The 21,629-nt window shown below is 38.6% G+C and overlaps 1 protein-coding gene across 2 annotated transcripts; it reads right to left on the minus strand.

Annotated features, from left to right (window-relative positions):
• Positions 1 to 5,359: 5,359 nt before the first annotated feature.
• LOC139747436 (S-phase kinase-associated protein 1) lies at positions 5,360 to 21,615 on the minus strand. 2 transcript variants are annotated; one of them, XM_071659784.1, is made up of 4 exons: positions 21,482 to 21,615; positions 18,657 to 18,759; positions 8,671 to 8,846; positions 5,360 to 6,451 (listed from the first exon to the last, which is right to left on the minus strand). In XM_071659784.1, exons 2-4 carry the CDS (start codon positions 18,757 to 18,759, stop codon positions 6,242 to 6,244), a joined length of 489 nt encoding a protein of 162 aa, XP_071515885.1. In that variant the 5' UTR covers positions 21,482 to 21,615; the 3' UTR covers positions 5,360 to 6,241. The 2 variants fall into 2 exon arrangements, with proteins under 2 accessions (XP_071515885.1, XP_071515887.1); XM_071659786.1 differs by lacking the exon at positions 21,482 to 21,615 and adding an exon at positions 21,335 to 21,446.
• Positions 21,616 to 21,629: the final 14 nt, after the last annotated feature.

A 21,629-nucleotide genomic window follows, 5' to 3' on the forward strand; every position in this document is an offset into this window, starting at 1 on the left:
GTTAAGAGTAAATGTGAATAAGAGCAAGGTTATTAGGTACAGTAGGGTTGAGGGTCAAGTCAGTTGGGAGGTAAGTTTGAATGGAGAAAAACTGGAGGAAGTAAAGTGTTTTAGATATCTGGGAGTGGATCTGGCAGCGGATGGAACCATGGAAGCGAAAGTGAATCATAGGGTGGGGGAGGGGGCAAAAATCCTGGGAGCCTTGAAGAATGTGTGGAAGTCGAGAACATTATCTCGGAAAGCAAAAATGGGTATGTTTGAAGAAATAGTGGTTCCAACAATGTTGTATGGTTGCGAGGTGTGGGCTATGGATAGAGTTGTGCGCAGGAGGGTGGATGTGCTAGAAATGAGATGTTTGAGGACAATATGTGGTGTGAGGTGGTTTGATTGAGTAAGTAATGTAAGGGTAAGAGAGATGTGTGGAAATAAAAAGAGCGTGGTTGAGAGAGCAGAAGAGGGTGTTTTGAAATGGTTTGGGCACATGGAGAGAATGAGTGAGGAAAGAGTGACCAAGAGGATATATGTGTCGGAGGTGGAGGGAACGAGAAGAAGTGGGAGACCAAATTGGAAGTGGAAAGATGGAGTGAAAAAGATTTTGAGTGATCGGGGCCTGAATATGCAGGAGGGTGAAAGGAGGGCAAGGAATAGAGTGAATTGGATCGATGTGGTATACCGGGGTTGACGTGCTGTCAATGGATTGAATTAGGGCATGTAAAGGGTCTGGGGTAAACGATGGAAAGTTCTGTGGGGCCTGGATGTGGAAAGGGAGCTGTGGTTTTGGGCATTATTACATGACAGCTAGATACTAAGTGTGAACGAATGGGGCCTTTGTTGTCTTTTCCTAGCGCTACCTCACACATATGAGGGGGAGGGGGATGTTATTCCATGTGTGGCGAGGTGGTGATGGGAATAAATAAAGGCAGACGTGTATATATGTATATGTCTGTGTGTGTATATATATGTATACATTGAGATGTATAGGTATGTATATTTGAGTGTGTGGACGTGTTTGTATATACATGTGTATGGGGGTGGGTTGGGCCATTTCTTTCGTCTGTTTCCTTGCGCTACCTCACTAACATGGGAGACAGCGACAAAGCAAAATAAATGAATAAATAAATATATTGATCTATATCGAGAGACTTTTGGATGTTAATGTGTTGAGAGGTGCAACTGGAGGATGTCTTATCATTATTTTGTGGAGGCGAAGGTGAAGATTTGTATGGGTTTTCAGAAATGAAGAGAGAGTGTTGGGGTGAAGAGAGTGGTGAGAGTAAGTGAGCTTGGGAAGGAGACTTGTGTGAGGAAGTACCAGGAGAGACTGAGTACAGAATGGAAAAAGGTGAGAACAAAGGAGGTAAGGGGAGTGGGGGTTGGAATGGGATGTATTTAGGGAAGCAGTGATGGCTTGCACAAAAGATGCTTGTGTCATGAGAAGCGTGGGAGGTGGGTTGATTAGAAAGGGTAGTAAGTGGTGGGATGAAGAAATAAGATTATTAGTGAAAGAGAAGAGAGAGGCATTTGGACGATTTTTGCAGGGAAAAAATGCAAATGAGTGGGAGATGTATAAAAGAAAGGTGCAAGAGGTGAAAAAGAGGGCAAATGAGAGTTGGGGTGAGAGAGTATCATTAAATTTTAGGGAGAATAAAAAGATGTTCTGGAAGGAGGTAAATAAAGTGCGTAAGACAAGGGAGCAAATGGGAACTTCAGTGAAGGGGGCTAATGGGGAGGTGATAACAAGTAGTGGTGATGTGAGAAGGAGATGGAGTGAGTATTTTGAAGGTTTGTTGAATGTGTTTGATGATAGAGTGGCAGATATAGGGTGTTTTGGTCGAGGTGGTGTGCAAAGTGAGAGGGTTAGGGAAAATGATTTGGTAAACAGAGAAGAGGTAGTAAAAGCTTTGCGGAAGATGAAAGCCAGCAAGGCAGCAGGTTTGGATGGTATTGCAGTGGAATTTATTAAAAAAGGGGGTGACTGTATTGTTGACTGGTTGGTAAGGTTATTTAATGCATGTATGATTCATGGTGAGGTGCCTGAGGATTGGCGGAATGCTTGCATAGTGCCATTGTACAAAGGCAAAGGGGATAAGAGTGAGTGCTCAAATTACAGAGTTATAAGTTTGTTGAGTATTCCTGGTAAATTATATGGGAGGGTATTGATTGAGAGGGTGAAGGCATGTACAGAGCATCAGATTGGGGAAGAGCAGTGTGGTTTCAGAAGTGGTAGAGGATGTGTGGATCAGGTGTTTGCTGTGAAGAATGTATGTGAGAAATACTTAGAAAAGCAAATGGATTTGTATGTAGCATTTATGGATCTGGAGAAGGCATATGATAGAGTTGATAGAGATGCTCTGTGAAAGGTACTAAGGATATATGGTGTGGGAGGCAAGTTGTTAGAAGCAGTGAAAAGTTTTTATCGAGGATGTAAGGCATGTGTACGTGTAGGAAGAGAGGAAAGTGATTGGTTCTCAGTGAATGTAGGTTTGCGGCAGGGGTGTGTGATGTCTCCATGGTTGTTTAATTTGTTTATGGATGGGGTTGTTAGGGAGGTGAATGCAAGAGTTTTGGAAAGAGGGGCAAGTGTGCAGTCTGTTGGGGATGAGAGAGCTTAGGAAGTGAGTCAGTTCTTGTTCGCTGATGATACAGCGCTGGTGGCTGATTCATGTGAGAAACTGCAGAAGCTGGTGACTGAGTTTGGTAAAGTGTGTGAAAGAAGAAAGTTAAGAGTAAATGTGAATAAGAGCAAGGTTATTAGGTACAGTAGGGTTGAGGGTCAAGTCAGTTGGGAGGTAAGTTTGAATGGAGAAAAACTGGAGGAAGTAAAGTGTTTTAGATATCTGGGAGTGGATCTGGCAGCGGATGGAACCATGGAAGCGAAAGTGAATCATAGGGTGGGGGAGGGGGCAAAAATCCTGGGAGCCTTGAAGAATGTGTGGAAGTCGAGAACATTATCTCGGAAAGCAAAAATGGGTATGTTTGAAGAAATAGTGGTTCCAACAATGTTGTATGGTTGCGAGGTGTGGGCTATGGATAGAGTTGTGCGCAGGAGGGTGGATGTGCTAGAAATGAGATGTTTGAGGACAATATGTGGTGTGAGGTGGTTTGATTGAGTAAGTAATGTAAGGGTAAGAGAGATGTGTGGAAATAAAAAGAGCGTGGTTGAGAGAGCAGAAGAGGGTGTTTTGAAATGGTTTGGGCACATGGAGAGAATGAGTGAGGAAAGAGTGACCAAGAGGATATATGTGTCGGAGGTGGAGGGAACGAGAAGAAGTGGGAGACCAAATTGGAAGTGGAAAGATGGAGTGAAAAAGATTTTGAGTGATCGGGGCCTGAATATGCAGGAGGGTGAAAGGAGGGCAAGGAATAGAGTGAATTGGATCGATGTGGTATACCGGGGTTGACGTGCTGTCAATGGATTGAATTAGGGCATGTAAAGGGTCTGGGGTAAACGATGGAAAGTTCTGTGGGGCCTGGATGTGGAAAGGGAGCTGTGGTTTTGGGCATTATTACATGACAGCTAGATACTAAGTGTGAACGAATGGGGCCTTTGTTGTCTTTTCCTAGCGCTACCTCACACATATGAGGGGGAGGGGGATGTTATTCCATGTGTGGCGAGGTGGTGATGGGAATAAATAAAGGCAGACGTGTATATATGTATATGTCTGTGTGTGTATATATATGTATACATTGAGATGTATAGGTATGTATATTTGAGTGTGTGGACGTGTTTGTATATACATGTGTATGGGGGTGGGTTGGGCCATTTCTTTCGTCTGTTTCCTTGCGCTACCTCGCAAACGCGGGAGACAGCGACAAAGCAAAATAATAAAAAAAAATATCGATCTTGTACTCTAGAGTGGGATAAACACAAACAAGGTTATCAAATAAAGTAGAATATATATATATGGTTTGACAACTGTAATGATGCTTTTGCTAAAACAAATAATTAGTGTTCCAATTCTATGTGCTCCAGATTAGGAAAAATCATTTAAGTTGTATGTGGTTGACAGGTTGGCATAGTGTTAATGTGGGAAAATCAAAGCATTGATCTTTCCATATGGTATTTTTTAAAAAGTTTTTATAGTAGAAATTATAGTACTTTTGGGAAAGAAATTTTAGCTCTGATTTTGAGTATAAAGAAGTTTGATGTTTATTTAAGGTTAGGAAACCTCATTGTAGTTTTTTATGGATTATGATACTTGTGTTCTTGTACAATGTGAAGAATGTTTACTGATACAGCATTTGTGGCTGATCGGAGTGAGAAACTGCATTAGTTGGTGAATTAATTTGGAAGTGTGTGGAAGGAGAAAGTTGAGAGTGAATGTGAATAAAAGTGAGGTTATTAGGTTTAGCAGAGTTCAAGGACAAATTAGTTGTGATGCATGTTTGAGTGGTGAAAAATTGGTGGGAAGTGAAGCGCTTAAGATATCTAAGAGTGGACATGGTAGTGAATGGAACCATGGAAGAAGCAAGTCATAGGATGGGGGAAGGTGTGAAGGTTCTGGGAGTGCAGAATGTGTGGGAAGAGAACATTATTTGGGAGGGCAAAATTGGTCATGTTTCTTGGAATAGTAGTCCCAATATTATATGGTTGCAGGGCATGGGTTATTGATAAGGTTGTGCAGAGGAGGGTGGATGTGTTGGAAATGAAATGTTTGAGGACAATATGGGGTGCGAGGTGGTTTGATCGAGTAAGCAATGAAAGGGGAAGAGAGATGTTTGGTAATGAAAAGGGTGTGGTTGAGAGAGCAGATGAGGGTGTGTTGAAATGGTTTGGATGTATGGAGAGAATGAGTGAGGAAAGGTTGACAAAGGATAAATGTGTCAGAAGTCGAGTGAACAAGGAGAGTGGCAAAACTAATTTGGAGATGGAAGGATGAAGTGAAAAAGATTTTGTGATAAGGGCCTGTAAATGCAGTAGTGCATGAATTGGAATGATGTGGTATTCTTGAGTCAACATTGTTAGTGGATTGAACCAGGGCATGTTACTCATCTGGGGTAAACCACAGAAAAGTGTGTGGATCCTGGATGCAGATGGGGAGCTGTGGTTTAGTTGCATTACACATCACAACTTGTGTATGGATGTGCACATATGTGGCCTTTTTTCACGTTTCCTGGCGGTACCTTGTTGAAGCAGGGTGGCGATCGGGTGTAAGGGAGACCATTTTTGTTCTTTTATGCATGTTTTTTTTTTTTTTTTTTTTTATTTGTGGGGCAGGGATGGTACTAGGAATGGATGATGGTGGGCAAGAGTGAATAAAAATAATTTTAATCAGTGGCTAACCCCATTGACAAGTTATAAGATTATGATTTAGTTATCCAGCATATACAACAGACAAGGACATAAGTAAATACTGAATGGGACCAATATATCTTTATTTAAACAGCACACAAAACACAGTACACTTAAATCACTGAAGAAGAATTTGGAATAAAAATTTCCCATGAAATGTGGAAGCATGTGATAAAAAAAAATGAAGCATACTCCAGTCCTCTACGGTGATGTACTTGGAACTAACATATCAAAAGCTATATTGCAATAAAAAAAAATCAATGCTTTTCAACATGAAAAGGCTACAAATTTCCAAATGTTATGATATACAGGCAGGTCTATATAATGTACAGTGGAAGAACAAACGAAATTATTTGCCATGTAGAAATTCTACCTCCAGGGAACTGTGTCCTGCCCTTAGCCAGCCAGTGGGGTTGGGACATGAGACATCAGGTATGCAAGTGTGCCTCAACATATGCATGTATGCATATTCTCATTTGTTTGAATACAGTTCAAAATATCAATGAATATGGATAGACTCATGTATGTATAGCATGTACAATTCATAACAGGAAATTCTGCAGCTGTAATTACCCCCATTCATTTACAGACCATTAATCAAAACTGACCTTTCATACAATACCCTATTTTAAACAGGATCTTTCATTCCTACTTATGATCAATAACTATTTGAAAACACATCCAGCACATGATCTAGCAATTTCTAATGTAATGTCATTTATACCTCAAGTACCACAATTATGCATAGATGAAGTACTTTCACTAAGTTCTAAATGACAGAGTACATTACTTTGTGTCATCTAAAGCATACATGCATTCCAAAGCAAGTAGCACTTCTCAGATCTTAAAAGTTTCCACAAATATCCACAGCCTACACCATCCAATTTCAGCGCGATCTTCCTGCAACATATGAGGGTAACTCCAATAAAATGTCCAGAAATCTAAGCTTTACTTTTCCTCACACCATTCATTCTCCTTGCGAACTTGTTCTTCCTCTGAGGGTGTGAAATCATTCTTAATATTGAAGGTCTTTCGGATTTCATCAGGAGTCTTGCCTTTTATCATGTTGGCTACAGTTTTACAGGTAACATCCAGAAGGCCCTTGATATCCAAGTAATTAGCTGCCAATATTAGTTCAAACAATGTGCCCTGGTCAACCTGTAATGAAATATCACACAAAATCAAACTAAAAGATATGTTTGAGGGCAATTAATGGGGTAAGGATGATGACAGTAAATAATGTTTCGGTAAGAAAAAGATATGGTATTAAAAACATGAATGAGAGAGCCGAAGACTGTGCGCCAGAATATTTTGATATCAAGAAAATGAGAGGAGAGATCGCCAAAGAGTATATGTCCTTCAGAAGTGGAGGGGACAAAGAGAAGGGGAAGACCACAAAGGAGATGGAAGTATGATGGAGTGAATAAAATTTTATGTGCTCAGGGCCTGAAAGCACAGGAGAAAGAAACAGATGAAACAGAGTAAATAGGAATGATGTATATACAGGGCAACATGCTGTCAACATTGAACCAGGGAATATGAAGCAACCTGTCTATGTGACCTAGTTGTAGATGGGGGCATTAAAGGTGACAACTTGATATGCAGTTTACCAACCACCTCCAAAGGGGAAGATTAACAGTTAGGTTAACTGCAGGCCAAATACCATAAGATTCAGTCCAAAGATTATTTATTTTCAACATTTCATCATTTCTGAATATCTTCATTTTACTTTGTCCTTTTATGCAGCTTTATCCAGAATCCAATTATGTTAACTTATGAAGGCTATTTCACTCTCAACATAACCCAATAATGCAAGAAAGTACCCAACATTGCCATAATTAACCCAGTGTCAAATTTAAGGGAGTTTCCAAGACTGGAATCCATCAAAAAATTCAAAAATAAATTCTCGTGTTACCAATGAATAACATAAATCAAGAAGGGTTTAAAAAAAAGAAAAAATCTAGTAAACCATCCATGCACTGACATTAAAATTCAGCATTCTGCACAAACTCAGCTTATTTGTTTGTAGAATCTAAGTAACTAGAATATATCAACTCTGCCATCACCAATGGATTATTGACATGCATAAAATTTTCCCCAGTGCTTACAGTTCAACATTTGCTGAATGATTGTCACCATAATTAGAGCCCCATTTACTGCTGTCAACTAGCTACCAATAGGAGTAAGGCATACACCACAGCCATCCCCTTCCCCATTATGTTATATGGGTAAATGTGCACCAGGGCCATTCTCTCCTCCATAATGTTATATGGGTAAATGAGTTGCAGGGACTTTTTCCAGTTCTAACTCACTGTATGTGACATAATTTATCTCTACGCACCAATAAAGTATGCCATCCAAATTAATTGACCACAGATAAAAGCAATACGTAAAAGTACAAGTAAAGACGGGTCCCCACAGGGTTAAATATTATATTACCCTAATGTGTTATATGGGCAACTAATAACAGTCGCTCCTGATAAAAGGCAACTCTACATATCAATAAGGCACACCTGCCAATTTAAATATACGCTGGAAGAGGTAGCCCTCGCATATACAGGTTTGGCCCCCAACCCAAAAATGTATACAAGTACTGATCTGGTCCTTTTAGGACTGAGCAGCTAAACCAAGACATTATTCTTGAGAACACATGGCAAATGTTCAACAATAAGCGAGGATCATCAAAATATGAAACTGGCATTAGACAGTACAGCACCAACCTGATAAAAAGCCCTTCCTTCACACACACCTCCATGCCACCCTCCATACACAATTACATCAGGTGGACCAAGCGCACTCGCACAACCAACTTGAATCGCAGTTTCAAAAATATGCTTCCAAACTACTTGAAATGCTTATGAAATATAATTTTTGCTATCTAAGCTGATTCAAGACACTACCATCTCTATTCACACCTCAAATGAAAATATTTTCATGACCCCACAGAAAAGTCTAAAAGTATTAAAATGTTCAGAAAGATGCAAGTATAACAACTCTAGTAAAAGAAAGTTTTATGCAGAGATTAATTACCAATTCAGCACCCACATCTAGAATAAGAATAAAAAAAATGGAGAAGGTAATTCCTCCTGAAGTTGTCAGGAAGAGATAATGACAAAATAGAATAAGAAATGACGATATGGAAAGGGTAACAAAGAATGAGAGCACTCATGTCAGGATTACTTTGGTAAGTATGCATAAATATACAACTGTGAATTTGAAGCAGATTACCTTGTACAGCTGGAAAGATACAGAAAGATTTATCAAATGTTAAGGGTCACGTTTCTTTCCATGTTCATTTAACATCAACAGTCTTGTCCATTCAATGCTGAGTACTTAAGGCATCAATATTATCAATTACAGCAATGAATAAACTTTACCTTCAGAAAATCAGCATCCCAGGAGGAGATATCATCAGTACGCTTTTCCTTATTGTCGTCATCATCAGGAAGGGGAGGGTCATCTTTGTGATAAGTGCACCACTGAATCACCTTCTTCAGGATGGCAGCATTTACATTTGGAAGAGGCACCACTTCCTCTTCATCTTCATCCATTCCTGAAGCAACAAAACACAGATTTACAGAACATAATTGTATTATGGTAACCAGCTCATATTCTACATAAATGATGACTCACTGGAATTATGTTTGAACATGAGATTAACAAGAGAAACATCTCAACATCTGATTCTAATTCAGTATGATTTAACAAAACCAGCCACTGAAAACTAATACTTGAGATGTACGTATAGTTTTACGTAAGAACACACAATCTCCACGACAACTGCATTGGACTGATAAGCAATTTTACCAATCTAATCAAAACACAGCAATTTTTTTTAGAATCACAGTAAAGGAAATAGTCATGTAGCTATGGGGGTAATTATAGAAACATCTATGTGGCTTGGGTGTTGATCAAGGGCCATGGTTTCGGCACAATATAAATGAGAGCTAAAGAATGGATGTGAACAAATGAACCTACTTTTCATCTGCTCCTAGTATTATCTGGTTACCTGGGAAAAGCCACACGAAAAAAAGGTAGGAATGGGCACTAATTTCTCAAATATTCAAATTTCAAGATCACCTACAAAAAGCTCTGAAATTTGATCATTTTTGAAAGACTATGATGTGTGATACAGTGGGATATTTTAATATAAAGAAAATAATATGCAAGATGTACTTTGGTGCCATGACTATTTGCACATTCTTAATTTGATTTTTTTTTATTTATTTAATATACCCCCAATATTTTAAGATTACACGCAAAGCTCATATCTTGAGTGGTCAGCCTCCATTTATTTCACCCATTTTTTCCTAAATATGTAGATAATTCTGAATTCATGTATAGGGTAAGAACCTATGGAAGAGATTTTTGTATCCTTTATCGATTATATGCTGAATGTTTTGAAATGGAGGACCAAGAGTGCTCAGTACAACTTTCATTTATTGACCTCTTCTCCAAAGCTTTTGGAATACATTGAAAATTATCAATTCATGCATTAAGAAAGAACAAACAGAAGAGAATGGTGATATGGAAAGTATACCTTACAGGGTGGGGGTGGGGCCGAAAGTTCTGGGAGCGTTGAAAAATGTTTGGAAGGCAAGAACATTATCTTAGAAAGCAAAAATGGGTATGTTTGAAGGAATAGTGGTTCCAACAATGTTATATGGCTGCGAGGCATGGGCTACAGATAGGGTTGTGCGGAGGAGGGTGGATGTGTTGGAAATGAGATGTTTGAGGACAATATGTGGTGTGAGGTGGGTTGATTGAGTAAGTAATGAAAGGGTAAGAGAGATGTGTGGTATTAAGAAGAGTGTGGTTGAGACAGCAGAAGAGGGTGTATTGAAATGGTTTGGCCACATGGAGAGAATGAGTGAGGAAAGACTGACAAAGAGGATATATGTGTCAGAGGTGGAGGGAATGAGAAGTGGGAGACCACATTGGAGGTGGAAGGATGGAGTGAAAAAGATTTTGAGCTATCAGGGCCTGAACATGCAGGAGGGTGAAAGGAGCGTAAGGAATAGAGTGAATTGGAACAATGAGGTATACCGGGGTCGACGTGCTGTCAATGGATTGAAACAAGGCATGAGAAGAGTTTGGGGTAAACCATAGAAAGTTTTGTGGGGCCTGGATGTGGAAAGGGAGCTGTGGTTTTGGTGCATTATACATGACAGATAGAGAGTGAGTGTGAACGAATGTGGCCTTTGTTGTCTTTTCCAAGCGCTACCTCAAGTGCGTGCGGGGGGGAGGGAGTTGTTATTTCATGTGTGGCGGGGTGGCGAAGGGAATGAATAAAGGCAGACAGTATGAATTATGTACATGTGTATATATGTATATGTCTGTGTAGGTATATATATGTATACGTTGAAATGTCTAGGTGTGTGTGTGTGTGTGGATGTGTATGTAGGTGGGTTGGGCCATTCTTTCGTCTGTTTCCTTGTGCTACCTCGCTAGCGCGGGAGACAGCGACAAAGTATAATAAATATATAAATATCTTACCATATCAATTTCTCAATTAAATGTTGAATGTTTCTGAGCAAAGGTGGGCAAGAGCTATGTAAGAATTCCATCTCCTTTGCTATTTTTTCATGACATAAATATGTAGATGATTATTAATTCTTTTTTCATATCTGATTGGCATTTCCTGTGTTAGTAATGTAATGCCACAAACAGGAAGAAAGGCTGTATCTGCTCGCATCCATCCTCTAGTCATCATGTGTAGTGTATCGAAACCATAGTTCCCTATCCACAACCAGGCCCCATGGTCTACCCTGGACACTTTACATGCCCTACCTCAGCCCAGTGACATAATGTCACATCATTCCAATTCACTCCATCCGATGCATGACCTTAACCCCCAACATGTTCAGGCCCTGATTCCTCAAAATCTTTTTCACTCTCATTTCATCTCCAATTTGGTCTCCCCATTCACCTTGTTACCTCCACTCCTGACACATATATCCTTTGTCAACCTTTCTTCACTCATTCTCTCCAACATTTCAGGCCCTGATTCCTCAAAATCTTTTTCACTCATTTCATCTCCAATTTGGTCTCCCCATTCACCTTGTTACCTCCACTCCTGACACATATATCCTTTGTCAACCTTTCTTCACTCATTCTCTCCCTATGTCCAGATCATTTTAGTATACCCTCTTCAGCTACCTCAACCACACTCTTTTTATTACCATACTTCTCTCTTACTCTCATTACCTGATCAAACCACCTCACACCACATATTGTCCACAAACATTTCCATTCCAACACAACCACCCTCTTCTGCATAGTCTTATCTATAGCCCATACCTCACCCATTTTAGTCCTACCAGATGATCTCTCCCCATAAATTATTCAGTGCTCCCAGAATCTTCACCTCTCACCCCTCTTATGACTCACTTTTGCTTCCATCGTTCCATTCCCTGCTATGTCCACTCCCAGGTGTCTAAAACACTTCACTTCATGTTTTTTTGCCATTCAGACTTACACCCAAACTAACCTGTCCCTCAACTCTGCTAAACCTAATAACCTTCACATTTACTCTTGGCTTCCTCCTTTCACACACCCTTCCAAACTCAGTCAACAACTACAGTTTTACACTTGAATTTGCCACTAGAGCTGTGTCATCAGCAACCAAAAACTGACTCACTTCCCAAGCTCTCTCATTCCCCAACAGACTACATACACAAGATAATACATCTTTATTGTCAAATTGTATACATAATAAAAAATAAAATTCTTTAAGACTAGAATTCAATTAAGGTTAAAAAGTATAAGAATTATAAAATAAAAATGATAAAATATCACATAAAAGCACCACATAAAATATCACAAACAATCATCTATTGCACTAAGAAGCTATATCACTGAAGAGTTACAGCATCATTAGATGGTTAAATATTAGAATGCTCTTTGGTACAAATGATTTCCTGAATCTATCAGTGTGCGGCATACGAAAAGACAGTCTTCTTCCTGACCTCAAAAATACATGGTATTGGTGTAGAGGATGAGTTGCATCTTGCATTATCTCCACCTGCTTCACTGAATATTCCTGATGCAGAATATGTAAAGTTTTAGTGTTTGCACCCAATTTCCTAGCCTTCTTAATTTCCTTAAGTTTATTCTTATCTTTCCTGTTTAGTTTGCCATACCAGGAAGTAACAAAAACATAAAACTGATTCTATAGTTGACCTATAAAAAAGATTAATTAATGCATTGTCTACATGTAGACTATCTAAGATATGTACAAAATGCAATCTTTGATTACATTTCTTATACACCACATCAGTATTTGCACCATCTTTTAACTGATCATCTATGATAAAGCCTAGATACTTGTACTGACTCACTCACTCTACATTTTCACCTTCAATTGTAATTAAGTTTGGTATATGTTTTTTTTTGTCCTAAAATATATCATCATATCTAGTTTTCTTTACATTCAAGGGTAGATCATTTGTTTCACACCACTCAACAAAGCAACTAACCTGTGCGATATAATCCTTACAATTATCATTTACAATTTTCCCTATGATTACTGTATCAGCTTCTTTTAAAACTGGGAACTTCAGTGAAGGGCGCAAATGGGGAGGTGATAACAAGTAGTGGTGATGCGAGAAGGAGATGGAGTGAGTATTTTGAAGGTTTGTTGAATGTGTTTGATGATAGAGTGGCAGATATAGGGTGTTTTGGTCGAGGTGGTGTGCAAAGTGCGAGGGTTAGGGAAAATGATTTGGTAAACAGAGAAGAGGTAGTAAAAGCTTGCGGAAGATGAAAGCCGGCAAGGCAGCAGGTTTGGATGGTATTGCAGTGGAATTTATTAAAAAAGGGGGTGACTGTATTGTTGACTGGTTGGTAAGGTTATTTAATGTATGTATGACTCATGGCGAGGTGCCTGAGGATTGGCGGAATGCGTGCATAGTGCCATTGTACAAAGGCAAAGGGGATAAGAGTGAGTGCTCAAATTACAGAGGTATAAGTTTGTTGAGTATTCCTGGCAAATTATATGGGAGGGTATTGATTGAGAGGGTGAAGGCATGTACAGAGCATCAGATTGGGAAAGAGCAGTGTGGTTTCAGAAGTGGTAGAGGATGTGTGGATCAGGTGTTTGCTTTGAAGAATGTATGTGAGAAATACTTAGAAAAGCAAATGGATTTGTATGTAGCATTTATGGATCTGGAGAAGGCATATGATAGAGTTGATAGAGATGCTCTGTGGAAGGTATTAAGAATATATGGTGTGGGAGGCAAGTTGTTAGAAGCAGTGAAAAGTTTTTATCGAGGATGTAAGGCATGTGTACGTGTAGGAAGAGAGGAAAGTGATTGGTTCTCAGTGAATGTAGGTTTGCGGCAGGGGTGTGTGATGTCTCCATGGTTGTTTAATTTGTTCATGGATGGGGTTGTTAGGGAGGTGAATGCAAGAGTTTTGGAAAGAGGGGCAAGTATGAAGTCTGTTGGGGATGAGAGAGCTTGGGAAGTGAGTCAGTTGTTGTTCGCTGATGATACAGCGCTGGTGGCTGATTCAGGTGAGAAACTGCAGAAGCTGGTGACTGAGTTTGGTAAAGTGTGTGAAAGAAGAAAGTTAAGTGTAAATGTGAATAAGAGCAAGGTTATTAGGTACAGTAGGGTTGAGGGTCAAGTCAATTGGGAGGTGAGTTTGAATGGAGAAAAACTGGAGGAAGTGAAGTGTTTTAGATATCTGGGAGTGGATCTGGCGGCGGATGGAAACATGGAAGCGGAAGTGGATCATAGGGTGGGGGAGGAGGCGAAAATTCTGGGAGCCTTGAAGAATGTGTGGAAGTCGAGAACATTATCTCGGAAAGCAAAAATGGGTATGTTTGAAGGAATAGTGGTTCCAACAATGTTGTATGGTTGCGAGGCGTGGACTATGGATAGAGTTGTGCGCAGGAGGATGGATGTGCTGGAAATGAGATGTTTGAGGACAATGTGTGGTGTGAGGTGGTTTGATCGAGTAAGTAACGTAAGGGTAAGAGAGATGTGTGGAAATAAAAAGAGCATGGTTGAGAGAGCAGAAGAGGGTGTTTTGAAATGGTTTGGTCACATGGAGAGAATGAGTGAGGAAAGATTGACCAAGAGAATATATGTGTCGGAGGTGGAGGGAACGAGGAGAAGAGGGAGACCAAATTGGAGGTGGAAAGATGGAGTGAAAAAGATTTTGTGTGATCGGGGCCTGAACATGCAGGAGGGTGAAAGGACGGCAAGGAATAGAGTGAATTGGAGCGATTTGGTATACCGGGGTTGACGTGCTGTCAGTAGATTGAATCAAGGCATGTGAAGCGTCTGGGGTAAACCATGGAAAGCTGTGTAGGTATGTATATTTGCGTGTGTGGACGTATGTATATACATGTGTATGGGGGTGGGTTGGGCCATTTCTTTTGTCTGTTTCCTTGCGCTACCTCGCAAACACGGGAAAAAAAAAAAAAAAAAAAAAAAAAAAAAATCTAGTTTTTTTATATTCAAGGGTAGATCATTTGTTTCACACCACTCAACAAAGCAACTAACCTGTGCGATATAATCCTTACAATTATCATTTACAATTTTCCCTATGATTACTGTATCAACTTCTTTTAAAACAGTGCAGTTGCTAAAAATACTTCTTCAGTCATCAGTATTTAAAATTAATAAACTAGGGCCATAATGCATCCCTAGGGTGCACCTGTTTTGGTAAACATTAAGTTGGACTTAGCGTTATCTATCTTGGTATCCTGCGGCCAGGGTTATAATATTTGACATTAAAACAGTAGGTCTAAAATGATTGAACACTTTAGAAAATGAGATATTGGCAATTGGCTTTATTTCTAACAATTTCTATATGTCAGGCACTACCCCTTGATCTAATGAGTCCTGAAATAGCAGCTGAGGTATGGGTGCCAGTTTTTCAGCACAACACTTAAGTGCCTTGGCTGGCACACCATCTGGTCCTGTGGCCTTTCCAGGGACTGCAATACATGTTTGTATGATATCACAATTCTTTCATCATTTCTTTCTTGCATAACCAATATAATATTACTGCAATCTTCGCTAAAATCACTTCTTTCAAATGTAAAAAATGAATTTATATCATTCACATATGTATCAATGTTTTTGACTCACCACGTTCAGTTTTTTATAATAACCAAATAATGTTTTTAATTCTTTCCACACATCTTTCACCCGATACGTTCTAAATAATCCCTCAACTTTCCCTTGTAAGCTCCTTTTTGAATCCAATATTTTCTTGTATAATTGTTTTTGTATTACTTTCAACTGAGCACAATCTCCATTTTGTATGATTCTACACTTTTCATTGAGCACAGTCTTCTGTCCTTTCTTTACCCAAGACTTGTTAAAATAGACAGTTATTTCTTTACTTGGCACCATCATATCAAAACAAAAATGAAAATAAGAATTAAAGATGTCCAAGTATGCATTAAGATTTGCTCCATCTCACAGAACTGGCCAGTAAGTGTACTTAATGTATCCCTGTAGTCATAGGCCACTCTCAGCATCCAATTTTCTAATTGTTGCCTTTTTAAAATTTTCTCCTATTAACACTTGTATAAAGGTTGGTAACAAAACAGTATGTTGTGATCTCCATTTCCGAGAGGGGTCCTTTTCAAAACACGATTGCTGTTTTATACATTTCATGTTATCGAGAATATTACTTTCCCTGATAGTGCATTTTACTGTTTGATCATATGATGGAACACTGTCTTGAAAGTTACAATGGTTAAAATCACCTAGATTATATCCTTATGCTTTCTGGGCACTCAATTTCATTTTTCATCATAGAGTTTTCCAATAATCTAACTGCTTCCGATTCATCCACATCTGTGGGATGTACACAGTGAAAAAGATAACCTTGCCAAATTCCCGGGGAAGGTAAAAAGCCAACAAGCAATCACGAGGAATTCAATGTCTTTATCACCTGCCCCTCTCTCCAAGAATCTGTCATTTACCTCCCTCACCATCCCATCTATAAACAAGTTAAACAACCATGGTGACAACACACTCCCCTGGCAAAGACCAACCAGCACATGGAACCATTCAATCTCATCTCTTCCTACTCATACACATGCATTACACCCTTAATAAAAACTTCTCACTGCCTCTAGCAGCTTTTCTCCCACACCATATATTCATAAGACCTTCCACTAATCATTTTTATCAAACCTATCGTATGCTTTCTCCACATTCATAAATGCTACAGACAAATCCATCAACTTCTGAACGTATTTCTCTCACACATTCTTCAAAGCAAACATCTGGTCCACACATCCCCTACCACTTCTAAAACCACTTGTTCCTCTGCAATCTAATGCCTTGTACATGCCTTTACTCTTTTAATCACTACCCTACCTCAGAACTAACCAGGTACACTCAACAAACTTATACCTTTGTAGTTTGAACACTCAACTTTATCCCCTTGCCTTTATACAATGGCACTATACATGCATTAAGGTAATCCTCAGGCACCTCAACATGATCCATACATAAAGTGAAAACCCTAACTAATCAATAAACAACACAGTCATTCCCTTTCTTAATACATTCAACAGCAATATCATCCTCTCCAGTTGCCTTTCCACATTTCATCCTAAGTAAGGCTTTTAAAAACTCTTCCCTCTTCACCAAACCATTCTTCATGACTTTCACTTTGCATACATATCACCCCAACCCAAACAACCTACATTTGCAACCCCTTTCATCAAATAAATTCAACATCAACAGCTCTTCAAAATACTCCATTGCCTCCTCAGTTAATCACTACTTATTATTTCATGCATTAGGTAAAACCATACTGAAGACAAATGTGAAGAAAAAATACAGGAAAAATACAATTTACCAGTCAATTTTATCAATCATGTGCAGGGCATTTCAAACAAAGGCAGGAGGCAGCTAGCTTCGTATAGGTTCTTAGGTTCTAGGTTCTTAGCGTACTAAAAAAATTTTTAACAGCTCATCTGAACACAACTTAGGCAACCCGACCAGCATTTCATGTTTTATTCAGGTATATCTTGAATACTTTGGCATATTCTGGGGTTTGCCACACCCTTCTTTAGCGATTTTCTATTTTTCCTAAACATGGAGATGATAATTCAATAATGCATCAGGGAAACCCTTCTGAAGAAAACTGTATGCAAAAAACAAAAATAAAATTTACCTTATAATTTCATCAATTATGAGCTGAATGTTTTCAACAAGTCCAGAAGGAGCAAGGCAAAAATTCCATCTTTAGTTATTTACTCATACATTTCTACATGTGTAAATAATTATCAAATCATGCATTTGGAAAAAACCTGAAGTGAAATAAGTAGCAAAAATACATTTACCACATAATCTTATAAGTTTTCTCTTGAACGTCTCAAAATGGCAAGAATTAATCTTTCAAAATGCCAAGGATCAATAACATTCATAGAGAGATTGGGCTTCTATCTATTTTCTATATATTTCTGAATATTTAGATAATATTTCATTCATACATTACAACACAAACTGTAGAGAAAAATACATGAAAATGAACTTATCCTATCATTCACCAATTGCAAGTTGACCGTTTTGAACCAAAATGATATACAGCAATTTCAATTTTAATTTTTTTTTCATCATTTTTCTGAATATGTAAACAATAACTTTCCTGAATGTACGTATATATCAAAAATTTTCTCTGCAACTGTCATAATAGTGATTAAAGATAAATCTAGGGCAATATCTGGTGAATTATCAAGGGTATGTGGTCCCTAACCCTGTATCTACATTGAAAACCACCGGTGTTACCCAGGACCTCTTTCCAAAGGCTCTTGCAGCCCAAGGCTGACTTGGAAACGTGGATTATGGAGCGAGAAGTTTTCCAATAACACTGTACTCTCAATGATGCAATCTAAACATCGGAACATGCCATGGTCACGATGCATCCAAACCATTAATGTCTTACTCGGCACGCTAATGCATCACATGATCACCACATGACCGTTGGCTACTCAAGGGTGGGCCGTTTTGAAAACTTTTTTCTCTGCACCTCATGATCTAGGAAGTCTCTACCCTCTTATGTCTTTCCAAATAACTATGAACAATCACTTTTTAAAAGACATGATTTTCACTTCTTGTAAAGTTTGTAAATACTTTTCCAAGTCTATTTCTGTTTTGGCCCATCCTTGATGTGGATTCTTGTCTGTGATAAGCCTCCAATAACAAAAATAAAGCATTGGTTACAATGCATCCAACTTTATTTTCAAATACCAACAAAAAGTGTACTAAATCCCTGGCCTAAAGGAAATTACATACAAATACTGGAACTCTGGAATGGATTGCTGAAACTTCACAAAAATCAATCTTTTAAATTGATCTGGTACAGAAACTTTTAATGTAGTTACCTAGGTCCTCTAACATTGTTTTTATGGTGACACTCTGTTTGGCAATTTCTACATCCACCTCAAAGGTGTCGCCATCACTGCTCTGTAGCTTTATGCTGGGCATCTGAAACGAAGAAAACAATTGATCATAATTAATCATTCATATATCAGAATAATAACTTCCACAAATCTCTGGGTAAAAGGAAGATTGCAAAATACATGCACTTTATACTAACACATAATACTATCAAAGATGGCTCACTAAGAGAAAATACTTCATCAAAGGTGATTTTTCTGTCAATTTCCATAAGATTTTTGCTGCTAAAATCAACAAATGCCTCAGAATCCTATAAAGAAATACACAGATTTGATTTTCAGCAAACATGGTACCCCAAAAATGTCATGTCCATAAAGTATGACCATCATTCTGACAATTCAAGGTAGTGAGGCTTTACTTAAATGGTACTACAGACCTGATGCATGGAAGTAGAAGAGAAGCACAACAATTAATTGCTAATAATCAGAAAGAGTGATGAGGATGACCACTAAAGAAATATAATGATCAAAGTATCCTACAAAAATTACTGCTGTAAGATGACAATAAGGAGGGTTCTGAAGATCAAGGAAAATGGAGGGTTAATGGAAATAAAATCAGGTGAAACAATTCTAGAAATTAACAAAACATAAATGCCTCAACTTCCCTCCCTTAGCACCTAAGATTTACCCTAGCTTTCAATGCCACAGCCAAAATATCCCAATATCAATAAGGTCTACTGTATCCTACTACAGGGTGAAGAATTCTCCCTGGAAGTGATTTATGCTCACTAGATATGTTCGTCTGGATGACATCACAGCACAAAAACCTCTCAGCAACTCAGTAAAACTGATGTTGTGTAACATTTAGCGGTAATGACTGTGACGTATTTGCTGGCCACCCAAGGTCGAGCACACAGCTCTAAATCCTGGTTGTGATGGTTGGTCCATTGTCAACCTAGCTAGTCTTCCAGCCCTAGGGGATGGTTGATAAAATGGGTACCTGGTTCTAGCTAGGATTTACATATATATATATATATATATATATATATATATATATATATATATATATATATATATATATATATATCCCTGGGGATAGGGGGGAAAGAATACTTCCCACGCATTTCCTGTATGTTGTAGAAGGTGACTAGAAGGGGAGGGAGTGGGGGGCTGGAAAACCTCCCCTCTCATTTTTAATTTTCCAAAAGAAGGAACAGAGAAGGGGGTGCAAGTGAGGATTTCCTTTAAAGGCTCTGTGCTCTGTTCATAATGCTACCTCGCTAACGCTGGAGATGGCAAACAGTATAAGAAAAAAAAAAAAAAATATATATATATATATATATGTTTTTTTTCATACTATTCGCCATTTCCCGCAATAGCGAGGTAGCGTTAAGAACAGAGGACTGGGCCTTTGAGGGAATATCCTCACCTGGCCCCCTTCTCTGTTCCTTCTTTAGGAAAATCAAAAAAAAAAAATGAGAGGGGAGGATTTCCAGCCCCCCGCTCCCTTCCCTTTTAGTCGCCTTCTACGACACACAGGGAATACTTGGGAAGTATTCTTTCTCCCCTATCCCCAGGGATATATATATATATATATATATATATATATATACATATATATATATATATATATGGCATTAATGAGATGGCGTTGATTCAGGCCTCAGTTGCCCAAGCCTTCTCAGCTAATGTAAACAAAAAAGAGCAAAAACATACCCATTATAAACACATGCCTCTCATTTAAAAGTCAGAATCTGTAAGTAGCTATATCAACATTAATGTAGTGCACTGACCACAAAGAATGGTTGCATTTGGGATCAGCTGCTGGCAGCTTACACGATGTTTATCAATAAGTGTTAGTAGCACATTCAGATCAGACATCTGAAAGCACTATAAAGATAAATTTCGAATACTATGGAAGTTACAAGAAGCTGTCATTAGTTCCACTATTTTTTTACGTTTCTGTTACTTTTTCATCAAACTCGCATTTTCCTTATTCATAATTCACCACAATTGCCTAATCATACATCAAAATAATATCTTCTGCTCTAAATCATGCAAAACTTATTTCATTCTCTAAACACAGCAACAGAACTGTAAAACAAAATATTCACAATAACCAAAGCTAGTTATGATGCGTGGTTCAACTAGTACGATAAATGAAATTACCCTAATCATGCTCTCCTGCCCTTTTTAAATATGTACGAAACACAACTATTTTAAATGATAAATATAAGATTCCCCAGCTCGACCTAAAATGGAACATCACCTCATCTATTACCACTGGATTACTCAACGTAAATATGTCATCAGCGCCTTCCTAAATCGCCTCTTAGTGCCGAGAGTCCACTGATAGGCTTTTAATCCTTTTTCAAGAGTTTTTCTACGGCATCCTTAGAGTAAAACATTACAGAAATTACAAGCCCAGAAAAGTGCACAACTGACTGTACGGGATAAGAACCTCTATCATCCACGGTGATAATCAGGTGAAACTGAAATATTTTCAGACAGGAAGACATGCTTGCAACCCCAGCACATCAAATCTCTTCGTGACACCAAACAAACATATATACTGCCATCCACACACCAACGAAAAAATTCGAATAGGGTTAAATTCCCGCAACCACCTGAAATTCCAGAATAAAAATAGCCTGGCAACATACCTGCCTTCTCGAGAAACAACAACCCTTATATTTCCTCCACTACAGACTTTCTTTATGTCTCATACACACATCACCAATACTGCCTAAAGGTTCAGGTCTACTGCCACTCGAAAAGATGTCTAATCGACATAACTCTGCGTTACTTACCCTGTGAAATAATTAGAAAATTTCCTCTTCTTTACACGCTGCTTCACTGCCCTCTAACGGCCGTCCACACAACCAACCCAGGGATAACCAACCCAAACATGACTAATTTTATTTTGTTTAAAATTCTATCTCCTCTAGGAGAGAGGGA

Source organism: Panulirus ornatus, chromosome 68, assembly GCF_036320965.1.
Source record: "Panulirus ornatus isolate Po-2019 chromosome 68, ASM3632096v1, whole genome shotgun sequence".
NCBI lineage: Eukaryota > Metazoa > Arthropoda > Malacostraca > Decapoda > Palinuridae > Panulirus > Panulirus ornatus.